Below are 23,243 nucleotides of genomic sequence, written 5' to 3'. Positions count from 1 at the left end.
ATGAGAAGGTTGTGCAATGATATGGTTTCCTGACATTCAATGATTATGCAGAGGTTCCTCAACATTTTTCTGACTTCTAGCTTGATAGTTAAGTGAAGTGGAATGACCGCTTGGTGTTGTGTGGTTAATAAAGGTAAAACAACCAAAAATGGTAGGTGAGTGGATGGTGGATCTGGATGGGCCATGCTGGGATCATGGCTGAGGGCTGTGACTGTTTTGTTGTGACATCACAAAGTTAAGGAAGTCCTGACGGCTCATTTAAGCCACAGTTTCTTACAGGCTGTGTGCATTTCTCCGTGGACTGAGCGTTTTGATACTTTTACAGTATTAATATAAAACCTAGACCTGCTTTATGATAAAAAAAAAAGACAAGGAAATGTCACTTTATAAAATACAGAACCTTTAAAGTAAAAGTTTTCTCATGTGGAAATTGTATTGTGAGTGCTTGCACAATATCCTGTAAAGAGAACGGCGTCTGATAATACACTGCAAAAAATGTCAAAATAAAATTAGATAAATTCTCATTCAACCTGAAACTCTCTGGACCATTTGCATGAGACAAAAGACCAAAAGACCTTATTCATCCATCTTTTTACATCTGTTTAGTGACTTGTAGGGATTAAGGCTGAGGAGTGAGCGTGGCTGGCTGTTTGCGTACAGCCTGTATGTATTTATTTCTTTTACAGTGCAGTAGAAACTCACAGGTACAACATGTTCCACTTCTCTGCCGGATCTTGAGCTGCTCTACAGGAAGCGCTGGAGGATCCACGTCGCCAGAAAAAGCTGCGTCAAACAAAAGAAGTGACAGGTAGATATGAACCGGAAATAGCTGATTTTGTCTCCAAAATAAAAGCCTATATCTACAGCCATAAAACCGTAAACGTAAAGAATATTTTGAAAAATGTAGATATTGAAATAAAAACAGCTTATTACCACTTATTAGATAAGCTAGTGGTCACCACAAAATAACAGCTTTGAGAGAGCACTGATTTTACTACTTACAAATTATATTAGCTTCAGTTTCAAATACACATTGTGCAGCAACCTGCATCCATTATCCATCATCAAATGTAAATCTATAGCGCACATAGACGTCCATACATGTAAATACTGGTCATAAACCACACCATTGGCACTCCCATGCACCTTTGCACTAACTGAATCCAAAATGATTTTGCTGATTCATTGTGAGAACTACATTTAGATTACAATTTTTGGTTCTGTCAAGGTCCAGTCCCCATCTTTTGGCATATGTGGTTTTATGTAAACCAAGGGTTTTACATAATTTGTTTCATTTTTATTTCAGAACGCTGTCGACTTTGAGATTTATCCTGAAATTAAATACCGGAAGTCACTTTGTTTTCATTCTTGGTCGCTTGGTTATAAAACTTTCCCCGCTGAGAACCACTGGAGAAGCCCGACGAGGGCAGCAGGGAGGCCGGTGTCTTTACCAGACGGACTAGCAGGGACTGACTGACGTGGAATCATGGTAGGCGGAACAAACAAGCAAAATATTAATCCGACATAACTTTGTGTGTTGTTTGATGTTTTCTGGTTTTGTCAGCGGAACGGAACAGTAACTTCTTCAACTCCATTCGTCATGTAAACTACAGCAGTCATCCATTCAGAAACCATATGCAAAACCAAAATCCAAAAATTACAACAGAATTTAAAGCAACAAAGTGAAACTAGCACCAGCACATTTTTACCAAGTTTTTACATTAACTTACGAGAAACTTTTAACATGCAGTCATCACACGAAAAGTAGATGAATGAAAAGACTGCAAGTTTTCATTGACATGAGAAGACTTGAAAGGACCCAGTCATTCTGGAGCAGGCATGCATATAAAATGTGGAATGGGAAGTATCAACACACACCCCCCCCACCCCCTCATAACTATCCCCAAACCCTGAGGTGGAGTATAACAAAATATGTTATTGCACCCTACAAAACGTCAATCTGCATTTAAAAATAAAAAAACATCTCTACAAATCATATTTCAAACGGATTATTGTCTGGTCATTGAGTGATTTTACTGTCAGGAGGTGTTGCTGAGCGTCTTCTTCTTTCTCCCTTTGTGAACAGCCTCTGCGGTTGGACATCAAGCGGAAGCTGACGGCTCGCTCAGACCGGGTGAAGAGTGTTGACCTGCACCCCACTGAGCCATGGATGGTGGTCAGCCTCTACAGCGGTGGTGTGGTGGTCTGGAACCACGAGACACAGGTCACTATCACTCAGTTACACATTTATCTGCTCGCACAAATCACTTGATCAATTCATATAATCACTTCATTCAAATCATTCACTCACATAAACAATCACTTCAAACTTGTTTCATCCATGTTTTTGATTATCCAATCGATTCCGTGTGCAGACGATGGTGAAAAACTTTGAGCTGTGTGATCTGCCTGTCAGAGTGGCCAAGTTTGTAGCCAGGAAACACTGGATCATCGCTGGAGCAGTAAGTACTTAATGAATGTATTAAAAGGGACATTTCAAATCACTTATGAGCATTTAAGGAATAAACATTTGTCACTTTTCAGTATCTCAAGTCAGTTGCTTTATTTTTTCTCCTAGAATAAACGGCCATTTTAACATGTGAAACCGTTGGAAAGCTTGAATACACAAAGATAGGTGCAGCTCGAGGTCAAAATTGATCCAATTTGCAGTTTTGAATGTCGTGCCCATCATTTTGTACAAGTAACAATACATTTGCAATCATTTTAAGGTAAAACTTGAGCTGGGTGAAAATAACACACTGTCTTGGGCCGGGTGTTAACCATTGGTAATTGGTGCAGTGCTGCTAGTTGGAGACCGTGAGCATGGCCAGAAAAATGTGTGTTTTTGTTTTTGTGTTCTGTTCGTGGATAAATATGTTAATCTCTTTGTCCCTCCCCAGGATGATATGCACATCCGTGTGTTCAATTATAACACTCTGGAGAGAGTCCACATGTTTGAGGCTCACTCTGACTACATCCGCTGTATCGCTGTCCATCCCACGCAGCCCTACATCCTCACCAGCAGCGGTAGGAAACAACTGCACACACTCACGTAATCACAAAAAGTACAGCACCATCAGCACACACTCATTAGCATGTTTTTTGTGTGTGTGTGTGTGTTTTCAGATGACATGATGATCAAGCTGTGGGACTGGGACAGAAAGTGGGCATGCAGTCAGGTGTTTGAGGGGCACACTCACTATGTCATGCAGATTGTCATCAACCCCAAAGACAACAACCAGTTTGCCAGCGCCTCTCTGGACAGAACTATTAAGGTTGACACACATACACAGATACACGCACACACATGCAAAGGCACACAAAGGAAAATGGCTGCAGGGCACAAACAGAAGAAAAGTGTTGCTCTTCTTGTTTAAATGAATGTAAAAGTGACAGCCAGAATTAACGGGGATTATGGGAAATGTGGTTTCAATCTGGAGAAACACTACCATCATCGTGACCAAGACTTTATTTGCTTGCAACAGTTGCAAAATAACAATGATACACTGATAGAAATCACTCTACAACTCATAAAATACATGGACAGTCCTTGGTTGCTGTTTCAGACACACTCCCACACACACTTCCTCTCAGCATATCTCCACTCCGCCTGTTGTAGGTGTGGCAGCTGGGCTCCAGGACTCCTAACTTCACTCTGGAGGGCCATGAGAAGGGAGTGAACTGTATTGATTACTACAGTGGAGGAGACAAGCCGTACCTCATATCAGGGGCTGACGATCGACTTGTCAAGATCTGGGATTATCAGGTGAGCTAGTGAGCTGTTAGCTAGTGAGTCGGTGTTTAGTTCTGTGCCGTGTTATACACTGCTAATTTAAAAAACATACATCTCCCGGTACTTCAATATGCTCAAGCCCAAATGAAGAAAATAATAAATAATTAGGCCGAATGCACTGCATGTTAAAAAGAACCGCTATGAGCCTACAGTTTATTTGTCATCTCTCAGGATTCTCCAGGTAACTGGATCATTTAAACGTTTCATGTTTGATCAGCCATCTCAGTATCTGTGTATCATCTACACACCATGTATTTAATTTAATACACAAGTATTGCGCAGTTCTCTGTGAAAAAAAAACAAAAAAAACCTTAGAAAACAGAATGGAACTGATTTTCTTTATTATTCAGAAACTGCACTGAAAAAATCCACTTTTTTTCCAGACTGACAAACCACCAAGTTTCAACATTAAGAGATAGAATATCAGAACTGGGCACATTACAATCTTTGCTTTTCAGATATATTATGTACAACATCATTTTCACTGCCATTTTCACAGTATGTCTTCCTACGTGTATGCAATTATGGTTTTCCCTTCGTTCTTTACTCTGAGCAAACATAGATTCTCTGAACAGACAAATATTATCTTCTCTGTATTAAAAAATGCCTCACCACACTCACAGTTGTAGAACAATGTGCGCACGTACTTTGATCAAGAGCCAGTCATTCCTTTATCTCAGATAAATATGTTTCAGGGAGCCTGCTTTCTTCCATGTTAAGTATCTGATTCCATAACCGAGCTGTACGTATCTTCCAGCAAACCTCACATGGCTCTGAAAACTGAACATCTGATTTCTAAAGGTGTCTTAATTGTTGAGCTGGCATTTAATGTCTCTACACTATATGTGTTATATATAGATAACATACACACATGAGCAGTTTAGATGCAGTGTTGGTCGTGACATCATATGATGAGTGTATGTGCTGCGTGTCTTTACCAGAACAAAACTTGTGTTCAGACCCTGGAGGGTCACGCCCAGAACGTGACCTGCGTCAGCTTCCACCCCGAGCTGCCAATCATCCTCACAGGCTCTGAGGATGGTGAGAACTAAAAACACACACACACACACACACAAACACACACACACACACAGAGCAAAACTACAACCCAAATTCAGCTCAGCACCTCAATGTGAGTTCAATGTGAGCTCTTTGTTTCCTTAGGCACTGTTCGAGTGTGGCACTCCAACACCTACCGACTGGAGAACACACTCAACTATGGCATGGAGAGGGTGTGGTGTATATGTGGCCAGCCTGGCTCCAACAGTGTGGCTTTGGGCTATGATGAAGGCAGCATCATCATCAAGGTATACTGTTTTGTTGTGTTGTCTGTCTGGTGCTGGTGTTTTTAACAATAGCAAATGTTAAAAACCACAGTATAGAGCCTCTACTCATTGGGGCCCAAAAGACTGTCATAGACAGCCACTGACTTGGAAAATAATGTCAGTAATCTGTTTTTAACAGAAAATTTAACGTTAACATTCGATTTTAAACTGTAAAAAGAGCAATTCAGGTTGTTAATACCCACAAATCCCCAGAGAAAATAGAGGGCATGACCTCTTTATCCCCAACGGCAGCTATGTGCAGCCAAATAATATGGCGTCAGTTGGAGTGTATGATATGAGCAGATTGCATTGTGTAAGCCGAAGGAATATTTGCTGACCTGTGTTATTAAAAAGGTGCCCCTCCTTTAACCACCGGTTCCCTATCATTACATTCCTCTATAATACCGTTTTCTCTTCCTTTTTCTCATATCTGGCGCCTCATCTCTCGTCTTCCTGTCTCTCTCAGCTGGGTCGGGAGGAGCCCGCCATGTCCATGGACTCTAGTGGGAAGGTCATGTGGGCTCGCCATTCCGAAGTCCAGCAGGCCAACCTGAAGGCCATGGGAGAGGCTGAGATGAGGGATGGAGAGAGGCTGGCGCTGGGTGTCAAAGACATGGGCAGCTGTGAGATCTACCCCCAGACCATCCAGCACAGCCCCAACGGGAGGTGAGACACCGCGCTGTGGGTCTGTGTTGAGTTGCCCCTGAGAGCACTTTTACCCATGCTTACTGTATGCCAGAGAAAGGAAACAATAATTAATGAAAACATTATCGTCTGATTGGATGATTATTAGAAGATGTTTAATTGACAGCCTTCCAAAAAATGTAATATTCCACTGCTCAGTTTTGTAAATTACTAAAACTACTCCTTTGACATTGGCTTTAGTTTTACAAGTGAAATTGATTGTGTGCAAAGGTTTTTATTTGACACCTTTGATCATTTTCCTAAATCCATTTGCACACAACTGGTTATGAGCACATGACTAAAGTCCAAATGAAACCTGGACTGTACAGTAGGTATGTTTCTATCCCAGGACACGGGTTAGTGCAGGTAGAAGGTGTGCAGAATTGTGTGTATCATCCTTGTTTGAGATTTCAATATAATTTTATATCCATATATGTGTGCATGTTGTGTCTTTGTGTATCTGCAGGTTTGTAGTGGTGTGTGGAGATGGCGAGTACATCATCTACACGGCCATGGCCCTGAGGAACAAGAGCTTTGGCTCAGCTCAGGAGTTCGTCTGGGCACATGACTCCTCACAGTAAGTCTTTACACACCTTAAAGAAACACTTTGACATTTATTTGCTTTCTAGGGAAGCACCAGATGAGAAGATTGACACTACTCTCATGTTTGTATGGTTAGTATGGTAACGTATGAACCTACAGCCAGCAGGCAATTAGCTCAGCTAGCTTAGGTTAGAATAAATACTGGAACCTGGAGGAAAGAGTTAGCCTAGCTCTGTCCAGTGTTCAAAGAAATGCCCACCAGCTACCCTGTTTGTCAAGTAATCAAACAAATGACATAATGTGTTAAGTATAAAGTTTTAGAGATGCTGGTAGTTGTGTTTTTGGGAGAGAGCTAACCTAGCTATTTCCCCCCACTTCCAGTCTTTGTGCTATGCTAAGCTAACTGAGCTAATTGCCTGCTGACTGTAGCTTCATATTTACTGTACACACATGAAAGTGGTATTGATTCGTATGTCTCAAAAAGTCAAATTATTCCTTTTACAATATATGTTACAAGTATAATTAACTCAGCATTATATTTAACCGTGTACATTATATTTACAGGTATGCCATAAGGGAAGGCAACAGTATGGTCAAAATCTTTAAGAACTTCAAAGAGAAGAAGGTTTTTAAACCTGACTTTGGGGCTGAAGGTGAGTTTGATTTCCCATTCAATTTGTTGATCTGACAGACATCTGTGTGTGTGTGTGTGTGTATGTGTGTGTACAATGTGTTTGTGTGTAATGCTGTCCCACAGGTATCTTTGCCGGCTTCTTACTGGGAGTGAGGTCAAACAGCGGCCTAGCTTTCTACGACTGGGAGAGTGCCGAACTAGTCCGCCGCATTGAGATCCAACCAAAACATGTGAGTCACACTCCCATGGCTTTAACCATTCCCGTTACTCTGGCTATTGCTTCTTATAATCTTCCTCTTGTCTTTAGATCTTCTGGTCTGACTCTGGAGAGCTGGTGTGTATCGCTACAGATGAGTCTTTCTTTGTGCTGCGTTATCTGCCAGAGAAAGTGTCAGCAGCTCAGGAATCCAAGCAAGACATGTCTGAGGATGGCATAGAGGACGCCTTCGAGGTCAGAGACGCATGTAGTATATTTTAAGAAATACACTAGGATACAATTCATTTTTGCAGAATGTAATCTTTAAAAACACAGAAGAAAGTGTCTACTAGCTGCTGCATGCTCATGCCTTTGCCAGCATTTGGTGTTTTCTTGTTTGAAATTTGACTTTCTGGAGAATGCAGATAGTCTGTAGAGGAATTATGCTGGAGGTTTTTTTTTTTAAGGTCTTTCTTTGTCGTTCTTGTTTTTTTCTTGCTGACTAGGTGCTGGGGGAGGTGCCGGAGGTGGTGAAGACAGGCGTATGGGTGGGAGACTGCTTCATCTACACCAGCTCTGTTAACAGACTCAACTACTATGTTGGGGGAGAGATCATCACCATTGCTCACATGGACAGGCGAGATGCATTAATAAATGTAAAATTAGCAAAGATGCACTGGCAAACCCGTCATGGTTTATTCATGGCGTATGGCAGCAGCACAAAACAAATGTGCCTCAGCCATCATCAGCATTACAGCCGAGTCCTTGGCGTGCAGAGAAAATCTACTCTCTGACTATGAATCTGCTTGCTGTCTCATTGCGTCCAGCATTCTCATACCATAAAATATGCTCAGACGGGTTCCTTAAAACTGGTCTTTCTCTGGTGTAGGACCATGTATCTGCTGGGCTATATCCCCAAGGACGACCGTCTCTACCTTGGAGACAAGGAGCTGAACATCATCAGCTACTCCCTGCTGCTTTCTGTGCTGGAGTACCAGACAGCCGTCATGAGAAGGGACTTTAGCACAGCCGACAAAGTTCTACCCACAATCCCCAAGGAGCAAAGGACCAGGGTTGCCAACTTCTTGGAGAAACAGGTACAGTATATCCGTCTTCCAACTTTTGCACTTAGAAGTCCACGTCCGTTTCTCTCTGCTTGAGAAGACAATAAATTCAGGGTTTGGTGCATAAATTACAGAACATCAGGCAGCCAGATGGAGTAAAACCTCCTGGCAGAATTTTTGCGTGTTTATTTTAAAATATATTTATGCAGGGGATGGTTTTGCTTCTCACGCACTCTTACTACTTCACTTTTTCACATATCTAACCTTCCCACTGTCGGCCACTGTGCTTTACAGAGCAGAATAAATAAAATAAAAATACTTATGTATATAGTGTGTTTTCTTGTGTTGTGTAGGGCTTCAGACAGCAGGCCCTGGCTGTGTCTACAGACCCAGAACACAAGTTTGAACTTGCTCTGCAGCTGGGAGAGCTCAAGATGGCCTACCAACTGGCCTTGGAGGCAGAGGTCAGTGCAAACATCAACATGCTCAAATTCTAAGGTTTACCATATTTACTAGTGAAGTATGTTATCATGCAAGAAGTACAGCTGAGTCTGATGGGGATGGCATCAGTTGTTCTGTGAAAAACATGAAACACCAAAGTCACACTGCTGCAGGGATGAAGTGTTTTTGTAGGTCAACCTTGAAGTTAGCCTCACCCTGGTTCCCTCGACAAAAAAATCAATGGGATTTTTCGATTGACTTTTGGATTACTGCAGAAAATAAACTCTGTGACAAAAAAAAGTTTGATACCGACACGTTTTGCTCCGCAGGATAATCTTCACAAATGAACCACTTTTATGATTTTTTAAAGCCTAATACAATCGCCAGAAGTAAAAAGCCAATTAAGTCTATAAACGAGCTAGACCGCATTCGCATGACTTCAATGTCACCACCGCTAAACTTCAACTTGAAGTTTGATTTAGTGCTTTCCTAGCACCCAGCCTTTTTTAAGAGATGTAAAAGCTTAAAGAAATCATGACTGGGGTATTTACTGGTGTATTTTATGTTGTAGAATAAATCATGAAAATGTCTTGAGCTTGTGTTAGTTAACTTGACCTTATTTCAGCCGTCTAACCAAAAGCCCACTCAAAAAAACCCATCCATCCAAAAGTCAGGGAATCACCAAAGTTCTTAGGGTTTACCCTCTGGGGACCAATAATGTCTTTACAGTTTTATTGCGATCCATGACCATCCCTAGAGCCCCGCTGCTAGCATGAATAACAGCTATACAAATGCAAATGTCAAGGAGATAAATATGCTCTTAATGTTAAGTGTTGTTGAGAACTGAAGAATGACACTTAAGTGCATCATCATGTTCGAGCAAATTCTTACTTAATAGCTTCACTGTTTTGTTTTCAATGACTTTCTTTCATCAGTAGCGATGTAATATGCAGGATAATGTGTATAGAATCAGTCATTCTTCCTCTACAAGTCTGACAGGGTGAGTCACAACCCTGGCATCTCATACTGAGTAACTGCTTCACAGTGTATTGTTGTGTTGTGATAATCCTCTCTTCTGTCTCTTTGGCACTTTGACATGTGGGGGCTCCAGTCAGAGCAGAAATGGAAGCAGCTGGCAGAGCTTGCTACTACAAAGTGCCAGTTTAGCCTGGCCCAGGAGTGTCTGCACCAAGCTCAGGATTATGGGGGATTATTGCTGCTGGCCACTGCCTCAGGCAACACAGACATGGTGGGCAAACTAGCCGAAGGGGCAGAGAAGGATGGGAAGACCAATGTGGCCTTCCTCACCTACTTCATGCAAGGAAGGCGAGTATCTGAGGAGTGGACGGGGAGAGGAGCTGTTTGAACTTGTTTATATTTTATTTATTTTTTGTCATCGCTATTTTTGTGTGTTTGTCCAGATTGGACAAATGTCTGGACCTTCTCATCAAAACAGATCGGTTGCCAGAGGCTGCATTCCTGGCAAGAACATATCTGCCCAGCCATGTGTCAAGGTACTGGCTGTGTCTGTGTACATACATGAATCATATATCTGAATCCGTTCTGGAGAAATTCTATATGTTCGTACCACTAATAAATACCTGTGTTTGTTTCCCAGAGCATAAAACTTTTAAAAACTCAAAAAAAATGATGCAGTTCCTGAAACCTTTGACAATGGGAATACCCATCTCTCTGTGTGTATTTACATTATGCATCACTGGTGAGCGGTATACACTTCTCCTCCTCCAGGGTGGTTAAGCTGTGGAAGGAGAGTCTGTCCAAGGTCAACCAGAAGGCAGCAGATGCTTTGGCTGACCCCATCCAGTACAGCAACCTGTTCCCTGGCCTCCAGCAAGCCCTGCAGGCTGAGCAGTACCTGAAGGAGACTCATGTCAGGGTCAGACCTGCCGCAGAATACCCACTCATCATGGTCAGTGGACGTCAGAGGAACTGTAAAACTTTCACATCAAGGACTGTACTGCTATAAAAATGCAGCTGGAGTTAGCATGCTAACCTACTAGCCTCGGTCAAGTCAGCCTGTTTTTATCATTTTCCGATAGCGAGTCACTGTAGCCGCCAGTCTGCCCGGAACAAGAAGCGCTTCTCGGGGGGGGGGGGGGGGTGTATTATAACCTCTTGTAAATGTAACGATGACTGAAGCTCTTGGCAAACGACCATCACCACCACCATGTCCCAGCAAGAAACCACTTTCAGTAGCAGAGACTATTACATATACCCCCTTTTTAAAGCACCGATCAAATATCAAATACCTGTTTGAGATCATCATCAGATATTTGTCCTGTTCCTCTGCTTTTCAGCCAAATGAGGAGCGCAACGTTCTGGAGGAATCTGCACGTTTTGCGTCAGAAGAAGAGGTCAGTGAGCCAGAGGTGAGGACCAGAATCTGCATCTCCACACAGCCCCTTTCAGACATGCGCCTCTTTACATAAATGTGATGGCAAGTTTGAATGTCAGTCGTATGTCAGAAGTCAATTTTTCATAAGCCACAACAGTAATCTTACTTAGTCTGGCCTAATTCTGAAAAGTCTGAATTGAATGTTGTCAGATTAACATAACAGCTGCAGCAGGGCAAGGTAAAATACACAGAGAGCGACTGTACATACATCAAGTTCCACATCCTAAGAGTACTGTATGCACAAAGAAAACAAAACCAGCTCAGGACAACATTAAAAACTATGTCAGATCCGTCAATGACAGTGATTCCCCCTCTCTTTAACCCCTATATTTATAACTTTCATCCCTGCCAACGGCATGACATTTCCAAACACTATACATGCAGCAAGAGCAACTTAACGCCCTGAGGTGCTCTGAGCAGCGCCACTGCTCCCTCTTGTGCCCCAGGTGCCAAATATGGCACAAGCATCGTTTCTTTTCTATAAATAATGTCATGTTTGAATAAGGTCACAAAGAGTTTAACATAAGACACTTTTGTCTGAATGACCATGAGACATTACTTTGACAGATAAAGACTGGAACGTAATGTATTAATTCATGCATAATTCATAAATATCTGTATGTGAAACAGTTGGAGGAAGATCTTATTTGATTTATTCAGTGTTTTGCCTTAAATGGAGGCTGAATCAAAATTACTTCAACCTTCAACAACAGACTTCTTTGGCCACTTGGGAGCAACAGAAAACGCTGTGAGCAATCTGTTGTCCTTTCACACACCCAGCAGATACTGAGCAACACTTGGATTCATATGGAGTTGCGTTTCTAGTCACCCAACAATACTAGACGTATATTACAGCAAATCTTTTAGCTCCAGATATTTCTTTAAAAAACCAAACAGTAAAGTGTGTCAGAAAATGAAAACAGTGAGCTGAAAGATGCTATAAACCTCCAACTGCAAAATTGGATGATAATAATCAGTGGGTTCATCATTACAAGCGACCCTTTATGTGCAAGTTGTCATAACCAGTTAATATAAAACTATTGAGTAAAGCTGCTTTAAAATGGAACGGTTATTTCTGTTTGATCTATGAACAGGAAGCAGTGGAAAGCATGGAAGAAAGCTTCATAGTAGCAGCAACAGAAGCTGTGCCTCCAGAAGCAGCAGCAGTGGAGGAGCCCGTTCCATTACAGCAGGAGACCACTGCTGTTGTTTCAGCAGTAGAAGAAGAATCACTTCCAACAGCAGCTTCCCCTCTTCCTGTCGCCATAACTCAAGAGCATGTTGAGGTGGCTGCATTTGAACCGGAGGTGGCAGCAATAAAGGAAGACATCATCACCAAATTTGAGGAGGCTTCACTCTCTGTGGAGGAAGATGTTTTGGAGGAGTCCACCACAGAGTTTACCCCCAAAGAGCCAGAGGTGGTACAGTCCAGACCAGTGGATGATGTCAGCTCTTCGGATGAGGAGGATGTTCAGGAAACGTCTCCAGCAACAGATGCTGTTCCTGCTGCATGTGTTTCTCAAACATCTCTTACTGAGACAATAGAAACCATCATGGCAACAGAAGAAGCACCAGGTGAGACAGTGGCAACAAAAACCATGGCAACAGAGGATGTTCTAGTTACCACTGCATTAACAGCTGATACTAACGTAAAACTGCCTGATTATGACGAGCTGGAAAAAGATGTAATGTCTTTAGATGCACCACCCATCAAAGACGCACCAGCAGCAGCAGAAGGACCTCCTGTTACTAAGGAACTCGTTTTGGAAACGGCACCATCAGCTGTAGCAGTGGAGGAGCTCATCTCCTTCGAAAACACAGACAGCTCACTGCTGGATGTGCCGGTCCAAGTCCAAGCTTTTCCAGAGTTTGTCCTTGATCCACTGCTAGACCCACTTGAAGATGCAATGCCAGTATTAAAGCCAGACCCAGCACAAGAGCCAGAACAAGAGGGACTCCCAGTAAAGCCTGAGGAGATCCTGGAGCCTCCTGTGCCTCTGCAGCCTGAGCCAGAGGTTTTACTCCCACTAGCTCCCACAGAGAAGAACATAGCGGAGCAGGAGACGGCTCCTGAGGGAGCTGAAGACCCAGCAGAGGACCTTGACGAAGAGATGACTGAGGAGGTAAAGTTTTTAAATCTGTGGCAAACATTCCCCAATATTGGGACAAATATTAAACATAACTGTATGTATATGTAAACAAAATTAAAACACCACACCTCCTGACCTCCACCTGTGAATATTTTCTACTCCCAGGTCCTGGATGATCTGGATCTGGACAATTTTGACTTGGAAGAAATAGACACCACAGACGTCAACCTGGATGAGGATTTCTTGAGCGATTAGGAAGAGGTGGACTTTCCTGTTTTACTGTGACCAAACAACACAAAGGGCTGTAGTCCAGGACCACTATTAGACACCAGCAGATTAAAGTACTTTTGTTAAGCTTAATTAACAAGCATTTTGTTGTTGTTGTTTTTTAGTTGAGGGCTGAAGTAGTCATTTATATTTGAGATGTACCATACCATGATTCCCACAAGATTGGTGTTACTGAAGGACGAAAACCTTCAAGACATCTGGTAGAACTTCAGATTAATCTGTAGTTTGTCTTTATTTCAGCTACGGATTCGCTCAGTGTTACGTGCCTTTTCTAAATGTGGTTAAGGGGAAAGAGAAGTGAATGGGTTTAAGGAGAAATGTTTGTATGTATGTGAAATATGGGATGTGGTACATTGTAAAATTTCCAACAGAGGCTTATTTGCTTGGCTTTGTTTACACTACACATTTGAACAATTTTGCTACAATCTCTACATTTTGTGTTAAATCTATCAAAAGTAATCTTTAAATGTAAAAATCAGTTTACAGTTAAACAAAAATTAAAAAAGGTAGAATCTTCCTCATTCCTCGGTGCCACGAGCTCTACCAGCCGACTGCACATCCTCATGAAAAGTAACTAAAATGACTCAGTACCTCTTCTTCTTCCTCATACCTCATATTACACCTCTGTTGATCAGGGTGCTATCGAAGCCAGTGAGGAATTTATTTTTCTCACAAGTGCTGGACCGTTGCTAATTAGAGAATTATGTTGGATTTCTATCTGGGACAGGGCTGCCTGTGTTTTCCAAATGCCACATATTTTTTTTTTTTTATAAAGAACATATTCAAAAGTGTTGAACAAGCGAGGACTAAGACAAATCTGCTAATTGGTTCTACTCAATGTCTGTGTTACCTTTTTATTATTATACACTATGTGACATCTTATTATCCTGGTGCATGTTTCCCTCTCAAAGCCAGGATCAACACACAACTGCTGCTTTTAGTTTATCCAGTAAACTGTAATGGGACTCTGTACGTAGACTTGAAAAGTGAATTAAATACAAATCTTCTATGTTATCCAGAACTGAAGCTGTTTTACTGCAACAACACATCCAACGAGTACAAAGACCTTGCTTTGTTATGTACATTGTTTAACTTGACACTTCAGGTTTGACTCAGAGCTCCAAACACATACAGATCATCTGTCTACATGACTAAAACACAAACTTTGTGTATCGTACAAGATGTTTCACAGCTAGCTCTTCAAATCGATGGCTGTGACAGGCGTAGCTTTCCTTGTTACTCTTCAGCACAAACAGTGACAGAACAGTAAATGTTGTCATGCCTTAAATATGGGGTGCAGTTTTCAGTTTGTCCTTCAGGATGTGGTTACCGGTCCTCCTTGTGAATTAATTTATGTATTTCCATGAAGGAGTGTGTCCGTCAGGCGGCAGAGCCTTCAGCAGCTGTCTGTTCATATGCCTGCAGGGCCAGCTCAATGTAGCCCGACCTCTGGGAGTCCTTCTGGGCGTAGATCTGCAGGGACGAGGGTCAGAGGTCAGCAAAATGGAGAGGGAGAAAAAGGTCACCCCAATTACTTTGAAGCTGAGGCTGTGCATAAAAATGTTCCAATTAATTGTTTTAGTGCCAAAATTTTAAAAAACGCTGCTTAGAAAGTCAACCGTGACTAAACGAGTTCTTGACTGTAGCAGGCATTCACACACCCGTGTCTCCTGCTGCTAACCTTTCACATTAAATGGCTGTCATTCTTAATGTCCCTCCCTACTGCTTCAAGGCCAAGGGGCCGTGAGCGCTAATAAGACCTGATGTGTCCTGAGTCTGGCCCCCCAGTTCTCACGCTGGAGAAAAACCCAAGCCTCTCATGCAGGAAACCTTAGATGAGCCGGCCTTGACTCGACCCCTCAAGAGCAACGCTGACTCCTGATGTGCCCTAATGCCTCGGGGACACAACTCGTATGACCTGGACAATTTCAGAATCAGATGGCAATGTTTTCTGTACAGTGAATAAACGTGCAAAAAGGGGAGTCAGCAGATATTTCTGTTCAGGGTTGAGCTGTTCTCACCTTAATCAGTTCGGTGCCAGTGGCCTGCTGGCTGGCAGCTTCCTGGGCTGACTCACTGTGGGGGTGGACCATGTGGAACAGAGACACTAGACTCACAGCATCCTGGAGCCTGGAGGGGGACGGACACACCAGGGGTTTAGGTCAGAGCTCTTTGCCAGCAGGTACAGCCACGGTGGTGTGACCTGGCTCAGTTTAAACTCAGGTTAAAAACAGTCTGGCATCATTGTCACACCACAGACAAACTCACAGCTCTTTCTTCAGCATGTCCACTATGAGCCCGTCGACCCTGGGAGCGTTGACCAGGTACCAGGCCATTCCTCCAAAGTGTCTGGTGGAGCGCAGCAGCTCGTATTTGCCGTGCTTGTCCACGTCCTCGTAGGTGGCTGCGTGTACCTGAACACGAGGAACATACAAAGGAGGAGTTTCATTACAGACTTCATGGTGATTTTCTCCTGGTTACAGACATTCAGCACAAATTTCACGGTTTAACAGACTCTATAGATTCTACAGATTTCAGTGCAGTTGCTGATCAGGTCAAAATAACAAGTCCAATGTCATCTTTACCCTGATGTATTCTGAAGAGTCTGGTTCAAATTGGACCAGACACAGGTCCAACACATCCGCATGCCGGTCCTGAGAAAACACCATCTAACACAGAGAGAGAGAGAGAGAGAGAGAGAGAGAGAGAGAAGTATGACTGAAGCCCCAAGACACTCACTGAACACACACACACGTGCTTTCACTTATATATTCTGCCTGATTAGACCTTTTCTCTGTGTGGACTGTGTGGGTGTTCACAGACCTCACACCTTTGCCCCCCCCCGTCACGGAGGACAGCTTATACCTCCATCATTAAATTGTATTATATGCAATATTCTGGTTAGATCTTTGTGTTTGAAAATATCCCAACCTGGTCCCGGTCAGAAAAATGCATTAGCTCTTGCAATAATAATAATAATAATAATAATAATAAAGAGCATTATTTATAGAGCACCATTCATACAAGAGATGTAGCTCAAAGTGCTTTACAATAAAAAAAATCTTATAGTACAATAAAATAAAGGGCAAAAAAAATCCAGTATGAATAGTTAAATATGAGAGAATTAATTAAAATCCAAGTTATCTCTTAGTACTAGACATACTATGGCATGTAAACACCTTATCTACATGTATGGTCGTTGCCTACGGTGCGCGCCGCTGCAGCATCTTGTCTCACATATGGTAAACAGACTGCATTTATATATAGCACTCTTCTAGTCTTATCGAGCACTCAAAGAGCTTTACAATGGAAGCCAGATTCACCCATTCACACCAACACATTCATACAGTTCTTTCCCTACACATATAGCGTGTTACTACCATACACGCACAGTCACATAAGGAGTAGTTCCAGGGACACTTGGAAGAGCTCCCATACTATCTCGTAGTAGTGCTATGGTAGTAAGTGTAAAGATGATCTACATCTTCAATCTGATGTTAGTAATATGTCTATGCTAGAATATAAATACATCTCAGCTATACTGGTGATGATGCTGATAATCTTCACTACTTGCGGATGTTGTTTTCACCTGTATTTCACCTCTATTCATTCAGAGCAGTGAGTCTATCCATGGGTTTCCATCCAAATGTAAATTCTAACAAAACATTGAAAAATTCTGCAAAGAAAATGCAAATTAATGCAGGTTTCCATCAACTGCTATTATGTGAATATTAGGAGCAGATTTGTCCAGATAAACAGCTGGTGGTTCTAATTCCCCAGTCCGGTGACGTCAGTTGCGTTCCTTTTCGACTTTGCCTGACTTGATGGTCAACATGACCAGCTGGTGACTGCAGGCGTGGAGAATAAAAAAGACCGCCATCAAGTCGGACACATTCTGCTCCTCGTAGCGTGAGTGAGCTCATGACAACATCTCACAGCGTGTACAGCTGTTCTGTGGTTGTTTTTAATTTAAAAAATATGAGCGTTACCCCTCAATATGTCGGACTGTTATGCAAAACAGAATAGTAACAAAAGAAAGAAAGGCCACCATGTTGCCAGGAGGGTGAAAATAAAATCTTAAGGATAAATATATGACCTACAAGAGCCTTTTACGATAACAAACTAAGTTGTTATCACAGCTTTCTTGCTGCTTAAAACTATAGTGTTGGTGCCCATTTGGACAAAATGAGATGCAAGAAGAAGATCAGATAAACTGCTTCAGGAGAAATAATCACAGGTAATAACTGATCAGAGGTTTTTAATAAGAATATACCAGAAGTCATGAGTGTCAGCTGGAGGAGAACAACTGCAGTGTCTGACTCATTAAACTGCAACCACTTTACTCCTGCAAGTTTGTGATTTCATGTAAAAATGTTGACATTCTGCAGCGCCAGCAAAAGTTGGATGAAACTTTTCTAACCAGCATGCATTGTTTTAAGTCCAGCATGGACCATCTTAAGTCAGAATTGCACAGAGCGCAGCCTTAACAAATGAGCCCATTAAACATATTGCAAAAGAGCAGGACACTGCAACAAGATGACCTAATTAAAAGTAGAAAACATGATGGTAATATGGCATTTATGTTGGTTTCATGTATTAATTTAAGGAACATTAACAGTGTCATTATTGCTCCACACAGATCTGATGTTTTCTCCCACTCTTTTCAGTCTCTTCAGTGGAAGCTTGCATTCACATTTTGACTTTATCAATACACCAATGTTTCCTCCTGACCGAGCGTAAAAACTTTCTTTGTTATATTTCGGGACTTTTTTTTGTTTTTAAATCGTCTGTCTTTCCGCTCGGGATTTCAATTTGCAAATTGAGAACGCACATAAAAAGTGGTGGAAGGAAACCGACCTGTTGAGGTTGGCGAGGAAGGTGACGTCAAAGCAAGAAACATAACAGGTGTTGTTAATCACACTAATGAGAGCTCTGTTTAATTTAAGTGTCATATCAGTGATCCAGCAGAAACCAACGCCCTGTAATTGGCTGACATAAATATAATTCAGTCATAATGAATGTTAATACACTTATGCTTTTCCTGCTATGACATATCAAACAGCTCATAGCTAAAAAAACATGTAGCCTTTTTCACTTTCACATCACAGCAGGAAAATAATGAGCATTACCAGCAACATTAACAATGACTGACTTTCATTTAGCTGCCTCAGTTTCAGGATGCAGGTAAAGTGTCTGCTGGCTCACTGTCAGACCTGAACAGAACAGTCTGCTGTGAAATAACCCTATAGCCGGATTTTATAGCGGGAAACAGACATAAGCTGATACTGTTTCAGTAATTTAGCTGGCAGGAAGTAATAAGAGCCCTTCCTCACCTTGAGGTTCTCTTCCTTGAAGATGAGGGGCGCTGTCAGCTTGCGTCCATCCTTGGGAAAGTAGACCTGAATGAGCCGGTCTCTCTCTTCCCAGTTCGCCTTCCTGAGAGTCCCGTTAGGCTCCCGTACAACAATGAACCTCTCCTGAAAACATACACCACATGTAATGTGTAAAGATGAGGGGCAGAGTAATGTAATTGTAACACAATTTAAAATGCTAGAGCATTCATGCAATAAAAAGTTGCACTGTCTCATTAACTGTGCTGTGTATCAAGATATCACCCATCTTACCCCAAGTTACACACGTGCACACAAAACAAAAGCAACCTGTGTGTACCCTGTGTGGGATGTTGTAGGTGATGTCTGTGAAGGCGTATTTAGCTGTGTCCATGCCATCCAGGATCTTATCCTCAGACAGCACATCGTCAATGGGCTTCCTCTCTGGCAGGACGGGCGGCATCTGCAGCAGCTTCTTCGCCTGCTCTCTTGCCTCCTCGACCGCCTGGAAACACACACACACAAGCGGACACACGTAAGCGGATGACACAAGAATTACTCTGACATGTGTACATGATTGAGAGAGGATATTGTGGTTTATTAAAACGGTACCTGCTCCAGTTGCTCATCAGTCATGAGTTTATATGTGGGCGGCTTCAGCTCCTGTTTAATGGGCTGGAACACTTTCTGCAGGTCCACGCCTGTTATCCTGGAGAGGACATCCTGCACAGCTGGGTCTGTGAACTGGGGCTTTGCATGGTCTGAGACAGCTGTGGAGAAAATTACACTCGTTAAAGGTTTGTGCAAACTACACACTCAGAAATGTTTACAACCGATGATACCAGTCTAGCTAATTTAAAACAAGCTAACATTGTTTCCTGTTAGAACAACTCTGTAAGGTCAAGACTTGGACTGGAATGGGTTACATTTACAAGAAACCTGTGCTACACCAACCAAACTCCTCACAAATATTGCCATATTTAGCTGTAGCTGTCTTCTTTGTCAACGAAAAGCTTCAGTAACAGCAGATAAAACATAACATACAGTTTATACCGCTCTGCTCTTCAATACGGCAGGCATCCAAAGCTAAACAATAACTCGTGCGATTAAAACCTTGAATAAAAAAGACCGTAAATATTTATAAAATGGGTTAAACATTTTCTATAACGTCTGTATTTCTGCCAAAAAGCTTATTCAAGATTAAACTACTCAGATATGTGATGGGAGTTTGACATCCGCCGGGCGAGTATGGAGGCTAGCGAAACATGCTGCAAGGTCAGTGTTATAGTTAGGAAAGAAATTCAAATAAAATGACATTCACAGCTTTAAAACATACCGTTGTCTTGTGTCCCACTACACAGCGTCCTCACGTTACACCTGACCAATATTTGTTTGCTTTTCTGGACATTTTTCACCCGGGAGTAGCTCCGGAACACGCACCGTGCCGTACCGAGCGCCGCCATGTTTGTTATTACCTCATCAAGGCGACCTGACCTTTCACCTCACAGTGGAACAGCTACGCGGTCATGGGATATGTAGTGTGTTTTTTCGTGCGTGCAGCCTCAACCTTTCATTTGTTTATTTTACTTTCCCACGGCTTCTCACGGGCCATTTTATCTGCAGTGCATTAGACCAAACAAGTTTTTTAACAGGCTGCTGCTCTGCACTTCTATCTGTGGCTCTTTTTTATAAGCGAAGGTCCTTTTTCAACATGAGACAAACAAACATTTTATGTGATAAATATAAAAAAAAATGTTAAAAAGTTCACACAGAGATTCATAGCACCAAAAAAGAAAACAAATAATAACTGTGAAGTAATAATAAAAATATGTAAAAGAAAAACAAAACATTATTTGACCTTTAACATTAATTGTTTAAAATGTGATTGTGTTTTGAACCAGATTCCTATAGTTCCTATCATGGAATAATGAAATATATTTATTGAAATAATAATGTAGTAATAATGATATTAAATCTTATTTAAAGAAATAAAAGAAATATAAAAGAAAACTTCAATTGAAATGCTACTTTGATCACCAGGTGGCAATATACTACCATTTATATTGGAAACATGTAACGTCTGTGCTACAAGACGATCCTGTAGTGAAGTATATTGCTCTCTGTGAGGATAGTGAGAGACATAATCCCCATTTAAACATATTTGTATGTTTGTATTAAAGTCAGAGAGTCTATCTGTGATATATGGACTAACTCTGTGCAGCCGAGACACATTCCTAACTTGTCATCACAGCGTGTTCTTGAGTTGGCTGATAGCTGTATAATCTGTCTGGATGATAAGAAGTTACACGCTCTGCTTATGAAGAAAAACACATTCTACACTACATAGTACATTTTATGTCTCTCAAAACATTATCATCTGCCCACAGATTTGTTTTGAACTCTTCCCTATTTAACATTGAAAGTGTGTAGGGTGTGACAAAAAAACAAACAAACAGAAAAACAAAAAGAAAACATATTTATATAATAATTAATACTCATTTATAATCTGTTCTTTCCCCAACACAACCTACTGGTGATTTTATGTAATATAATAAATACAGGAAAATAAAATTGTCTACCTTTCGAATTATTGACTTGTATGACAAATTAAGATGACATTTTGTAATTTAAATTTAGAAAAAAAAAGAAAAAAAAGAATATATTTTCATTAGCAGAAAATTTGTAATGCATTAATTATTTCATTTTTGATTTCATAAGATTGAGAAAAATGTGTACTTTCAAATATAGGACATAAGAGAGGGTGCAAACCACCATCCATGTATTATAATTACATGAAGGTGTTTCAGCCTCAGCTCAACTCGCTGATGAAAGTGGTTTGTTTCATCTTAAAAACTGACACGATGTCTGACAGTGTTGAAAGTGAAACAGATAAAACTGTCAACCTCTTGCTGCAGTGAGTTATGCAGTTAAAAAGGTTGTGGAACGGTAGAGATACTTTTTTTTTTAAATATATATATAAATTTGCACTTAACAAAGCTTAAACACTGTGTTCAACATTGATACATAAAAACTGAACCACGACTGTCTTTGTTTCATAGTCACGTCCAATCCAGGTGTTCACCAGCTTACAGGAAGTGTTTGTCTTAGACTTTGCTCCTATAGCAGGTTTTTCAAATTAATACCAAGAGGTTCCTATCTTTTTTCTTTTTTTTTTTTTAAAAAGGGATGCTTCCAAATTAAAAGATATTTGTTTTTAACATAGTTCATGTTAACATTAACATTAACATTAAATTACTAGATTTAAATAAAGCTACTGCAAATTCAAACAGAGATTGAATTTGTATTTTCATTTATTACAGTGCTGGTACTGTATATGTACATGTATCATCACTTTAATAACAACACACCCGGAGTTGGTGGAATTTTGTTTTTGTTTTTGGATTTTTTCAGTTTAGATTTATATAACTACAATTATTGGTATAAACTATGTGGACCTTGAGGTGAGATTGTTTTGTGAGCCAGTTATCACCTTTTGATACAGACATTTTCCGATGTATAAACACTAGAAAAACATCCTCTTCTAGTACGAGTAAACACTTAAATAAGGTGTTATTAATAATACAAAAAGGCACTTCTGATCAGTCATCAAGTTCCATATAAAGGACCAAAGTGTCACCCTGACTTTTAACCATTTCAATGTGAGCCAATCCTTCCAATGATTAAAGCATCGTTCTATATTTTTATGCTCGACAACTCCCTCCGTCTCTAAACACTTTCTGACTTCCCTCTGTAGCTCAGATCCGAAGCCTGTTCACTTCTACTGATGATGTAAATCTTTAAAAACAGGTAAAGAATATATATATATTTTAGCAAATTAATAGCAAATTAATCTCCCCAAAACAGCTGGGCACTGCAGTTCCTTAGCAAATCTTTCTCAAACAGGATTAAATAGTGTATTTATTTGACTGACTAGTTTCAGTCAATAGTATATGTGGGAAGAAACTGCACTGTCCATGTTCATTGTAAATGATGAAACAGTGCAACAGTGTGACTCACTGTTGTATTTTTAATAGGTTTTAGACAATGAAGCTCTATGACACAGAGGAATAAACCTCCACAGGTTTATTTTATCGTAAAGATCAATTTATTGTTTTGGTATTTAAAGGGTTTTGAAAGAGAAAAACATGATAAACAGAATATCAGCTGACTTATTCTTTAAGGTTCAATACAAAAAGTTCACATGAAGATGAACATTTAAAGGAAGATTTACTTAAAACTGAGCTTCATCCATTTTTGAGAAGAACATAAACTTTTCACATTATAGATCGTCATTGTGTGTGTGTGTGTGGGGGGGGTATGAGATCATATGATGTCATCTCTCTCTCTCTCTCTGTCTGGCTCTGTCTGTCTCCCTCAACACACACATGCACAAAGTACAGTAGTCACAAGCCCCCAACATGCCACAATCCACAAACCCA

At 41.0% G+C, this 23,243-nt stretch overlaps 2 protein-coding genes across 2 annotated transcripts; one reads left to right on the top strand and one right to left on the bottom strand.

The window, feature by feature from the left end:
* Nucleotides 1–1,375: 1,375 nt before the first annotated feature.
* On the top strand, nt 1,376–14,488 carry LOC111668880 (COPI coat complex subunit beta 2). Its single transcript, XM_023425030.2, has 22 exons — nt 1,376–1,489; nt 2,087–2,224; nt 2,376–2,462; nt 2,901–3,027; nt 3,127–3,275; nt 3,620–3,766; nt 4,735–4,834; nt 4,958–5,100; nt 5,585–5,784; nt 6,269–6,379; nt 6,910–6,998; nt 7,103–7,209; nt 7,287–7,430; nt 7,682–7,812; nt 8,065–8,272; nt 8,593–8,703; nt 9,792–10,006; nt 10,102–10,194; nt 10,430–10,610; nt 10,999–11,070; nt 12,191–13,219; nt 13,352–14,488. Exons 1-22 carry the CDS (start codon nt 1,487–1,489, stop codon nt 13,439–13,441), a joined length of 3,675 nt encoding a protein of 1,224 aa, XP_023280798.1. The 5' UTR covers nt 1,376–1,486; the 3' UTR covers nt 13,442–14,488.
* Nucleotides 14,317–20,281, bottom strand: mrps22 (mitochondrial ribosomal protein S22). The gene is made up of 8 exons (XM_023425031.2): nt 20,141–20,281; nt 19,417–19,574; nt 19,145–19,309; nt 18,808–18,951; nt 16,060–16,143; nt 15,743–15,888; nt 15,496–15,604; nt 14,317–14,947 (listed from the first exon to the last, which is right to left on the bottom strand). Exons 1-8 carry the CDS (start codon nt 20,265–20,267, stop codon nt 14,855–14,857), a joined length of 1,026 nt encoding a protein of 341 aa, XP_023280799.1. The 5' UTR covers nt 20,268–20,281; the 3' UTR covers nt 14,317–14,854.
* Between the last annotated feature and the right edge of the window lie 2,962 nt (nt 20,282–23,243).

This window comes from Seriola lalandi, unplaced genomic scaffold (assembly GCF_002814215.2).
Source record: "Seriola lalandi dorsalis isolate HSWRI2012SDOR001 ecotype SW California unplaced genomic scaffold, Sedor1 jcf7180002054764, whole genome shotgun sequence".
NCBI lineage: Eukaryota > Metazoa > Chordata > Actinopteri > Carangiformes > Carangidae > Seriola > Seriola lalandi.
Note: the sequence above shows the minus strand (reverse complement) of the source record. Positions and strands in the feature narration are given on the sequence as shown.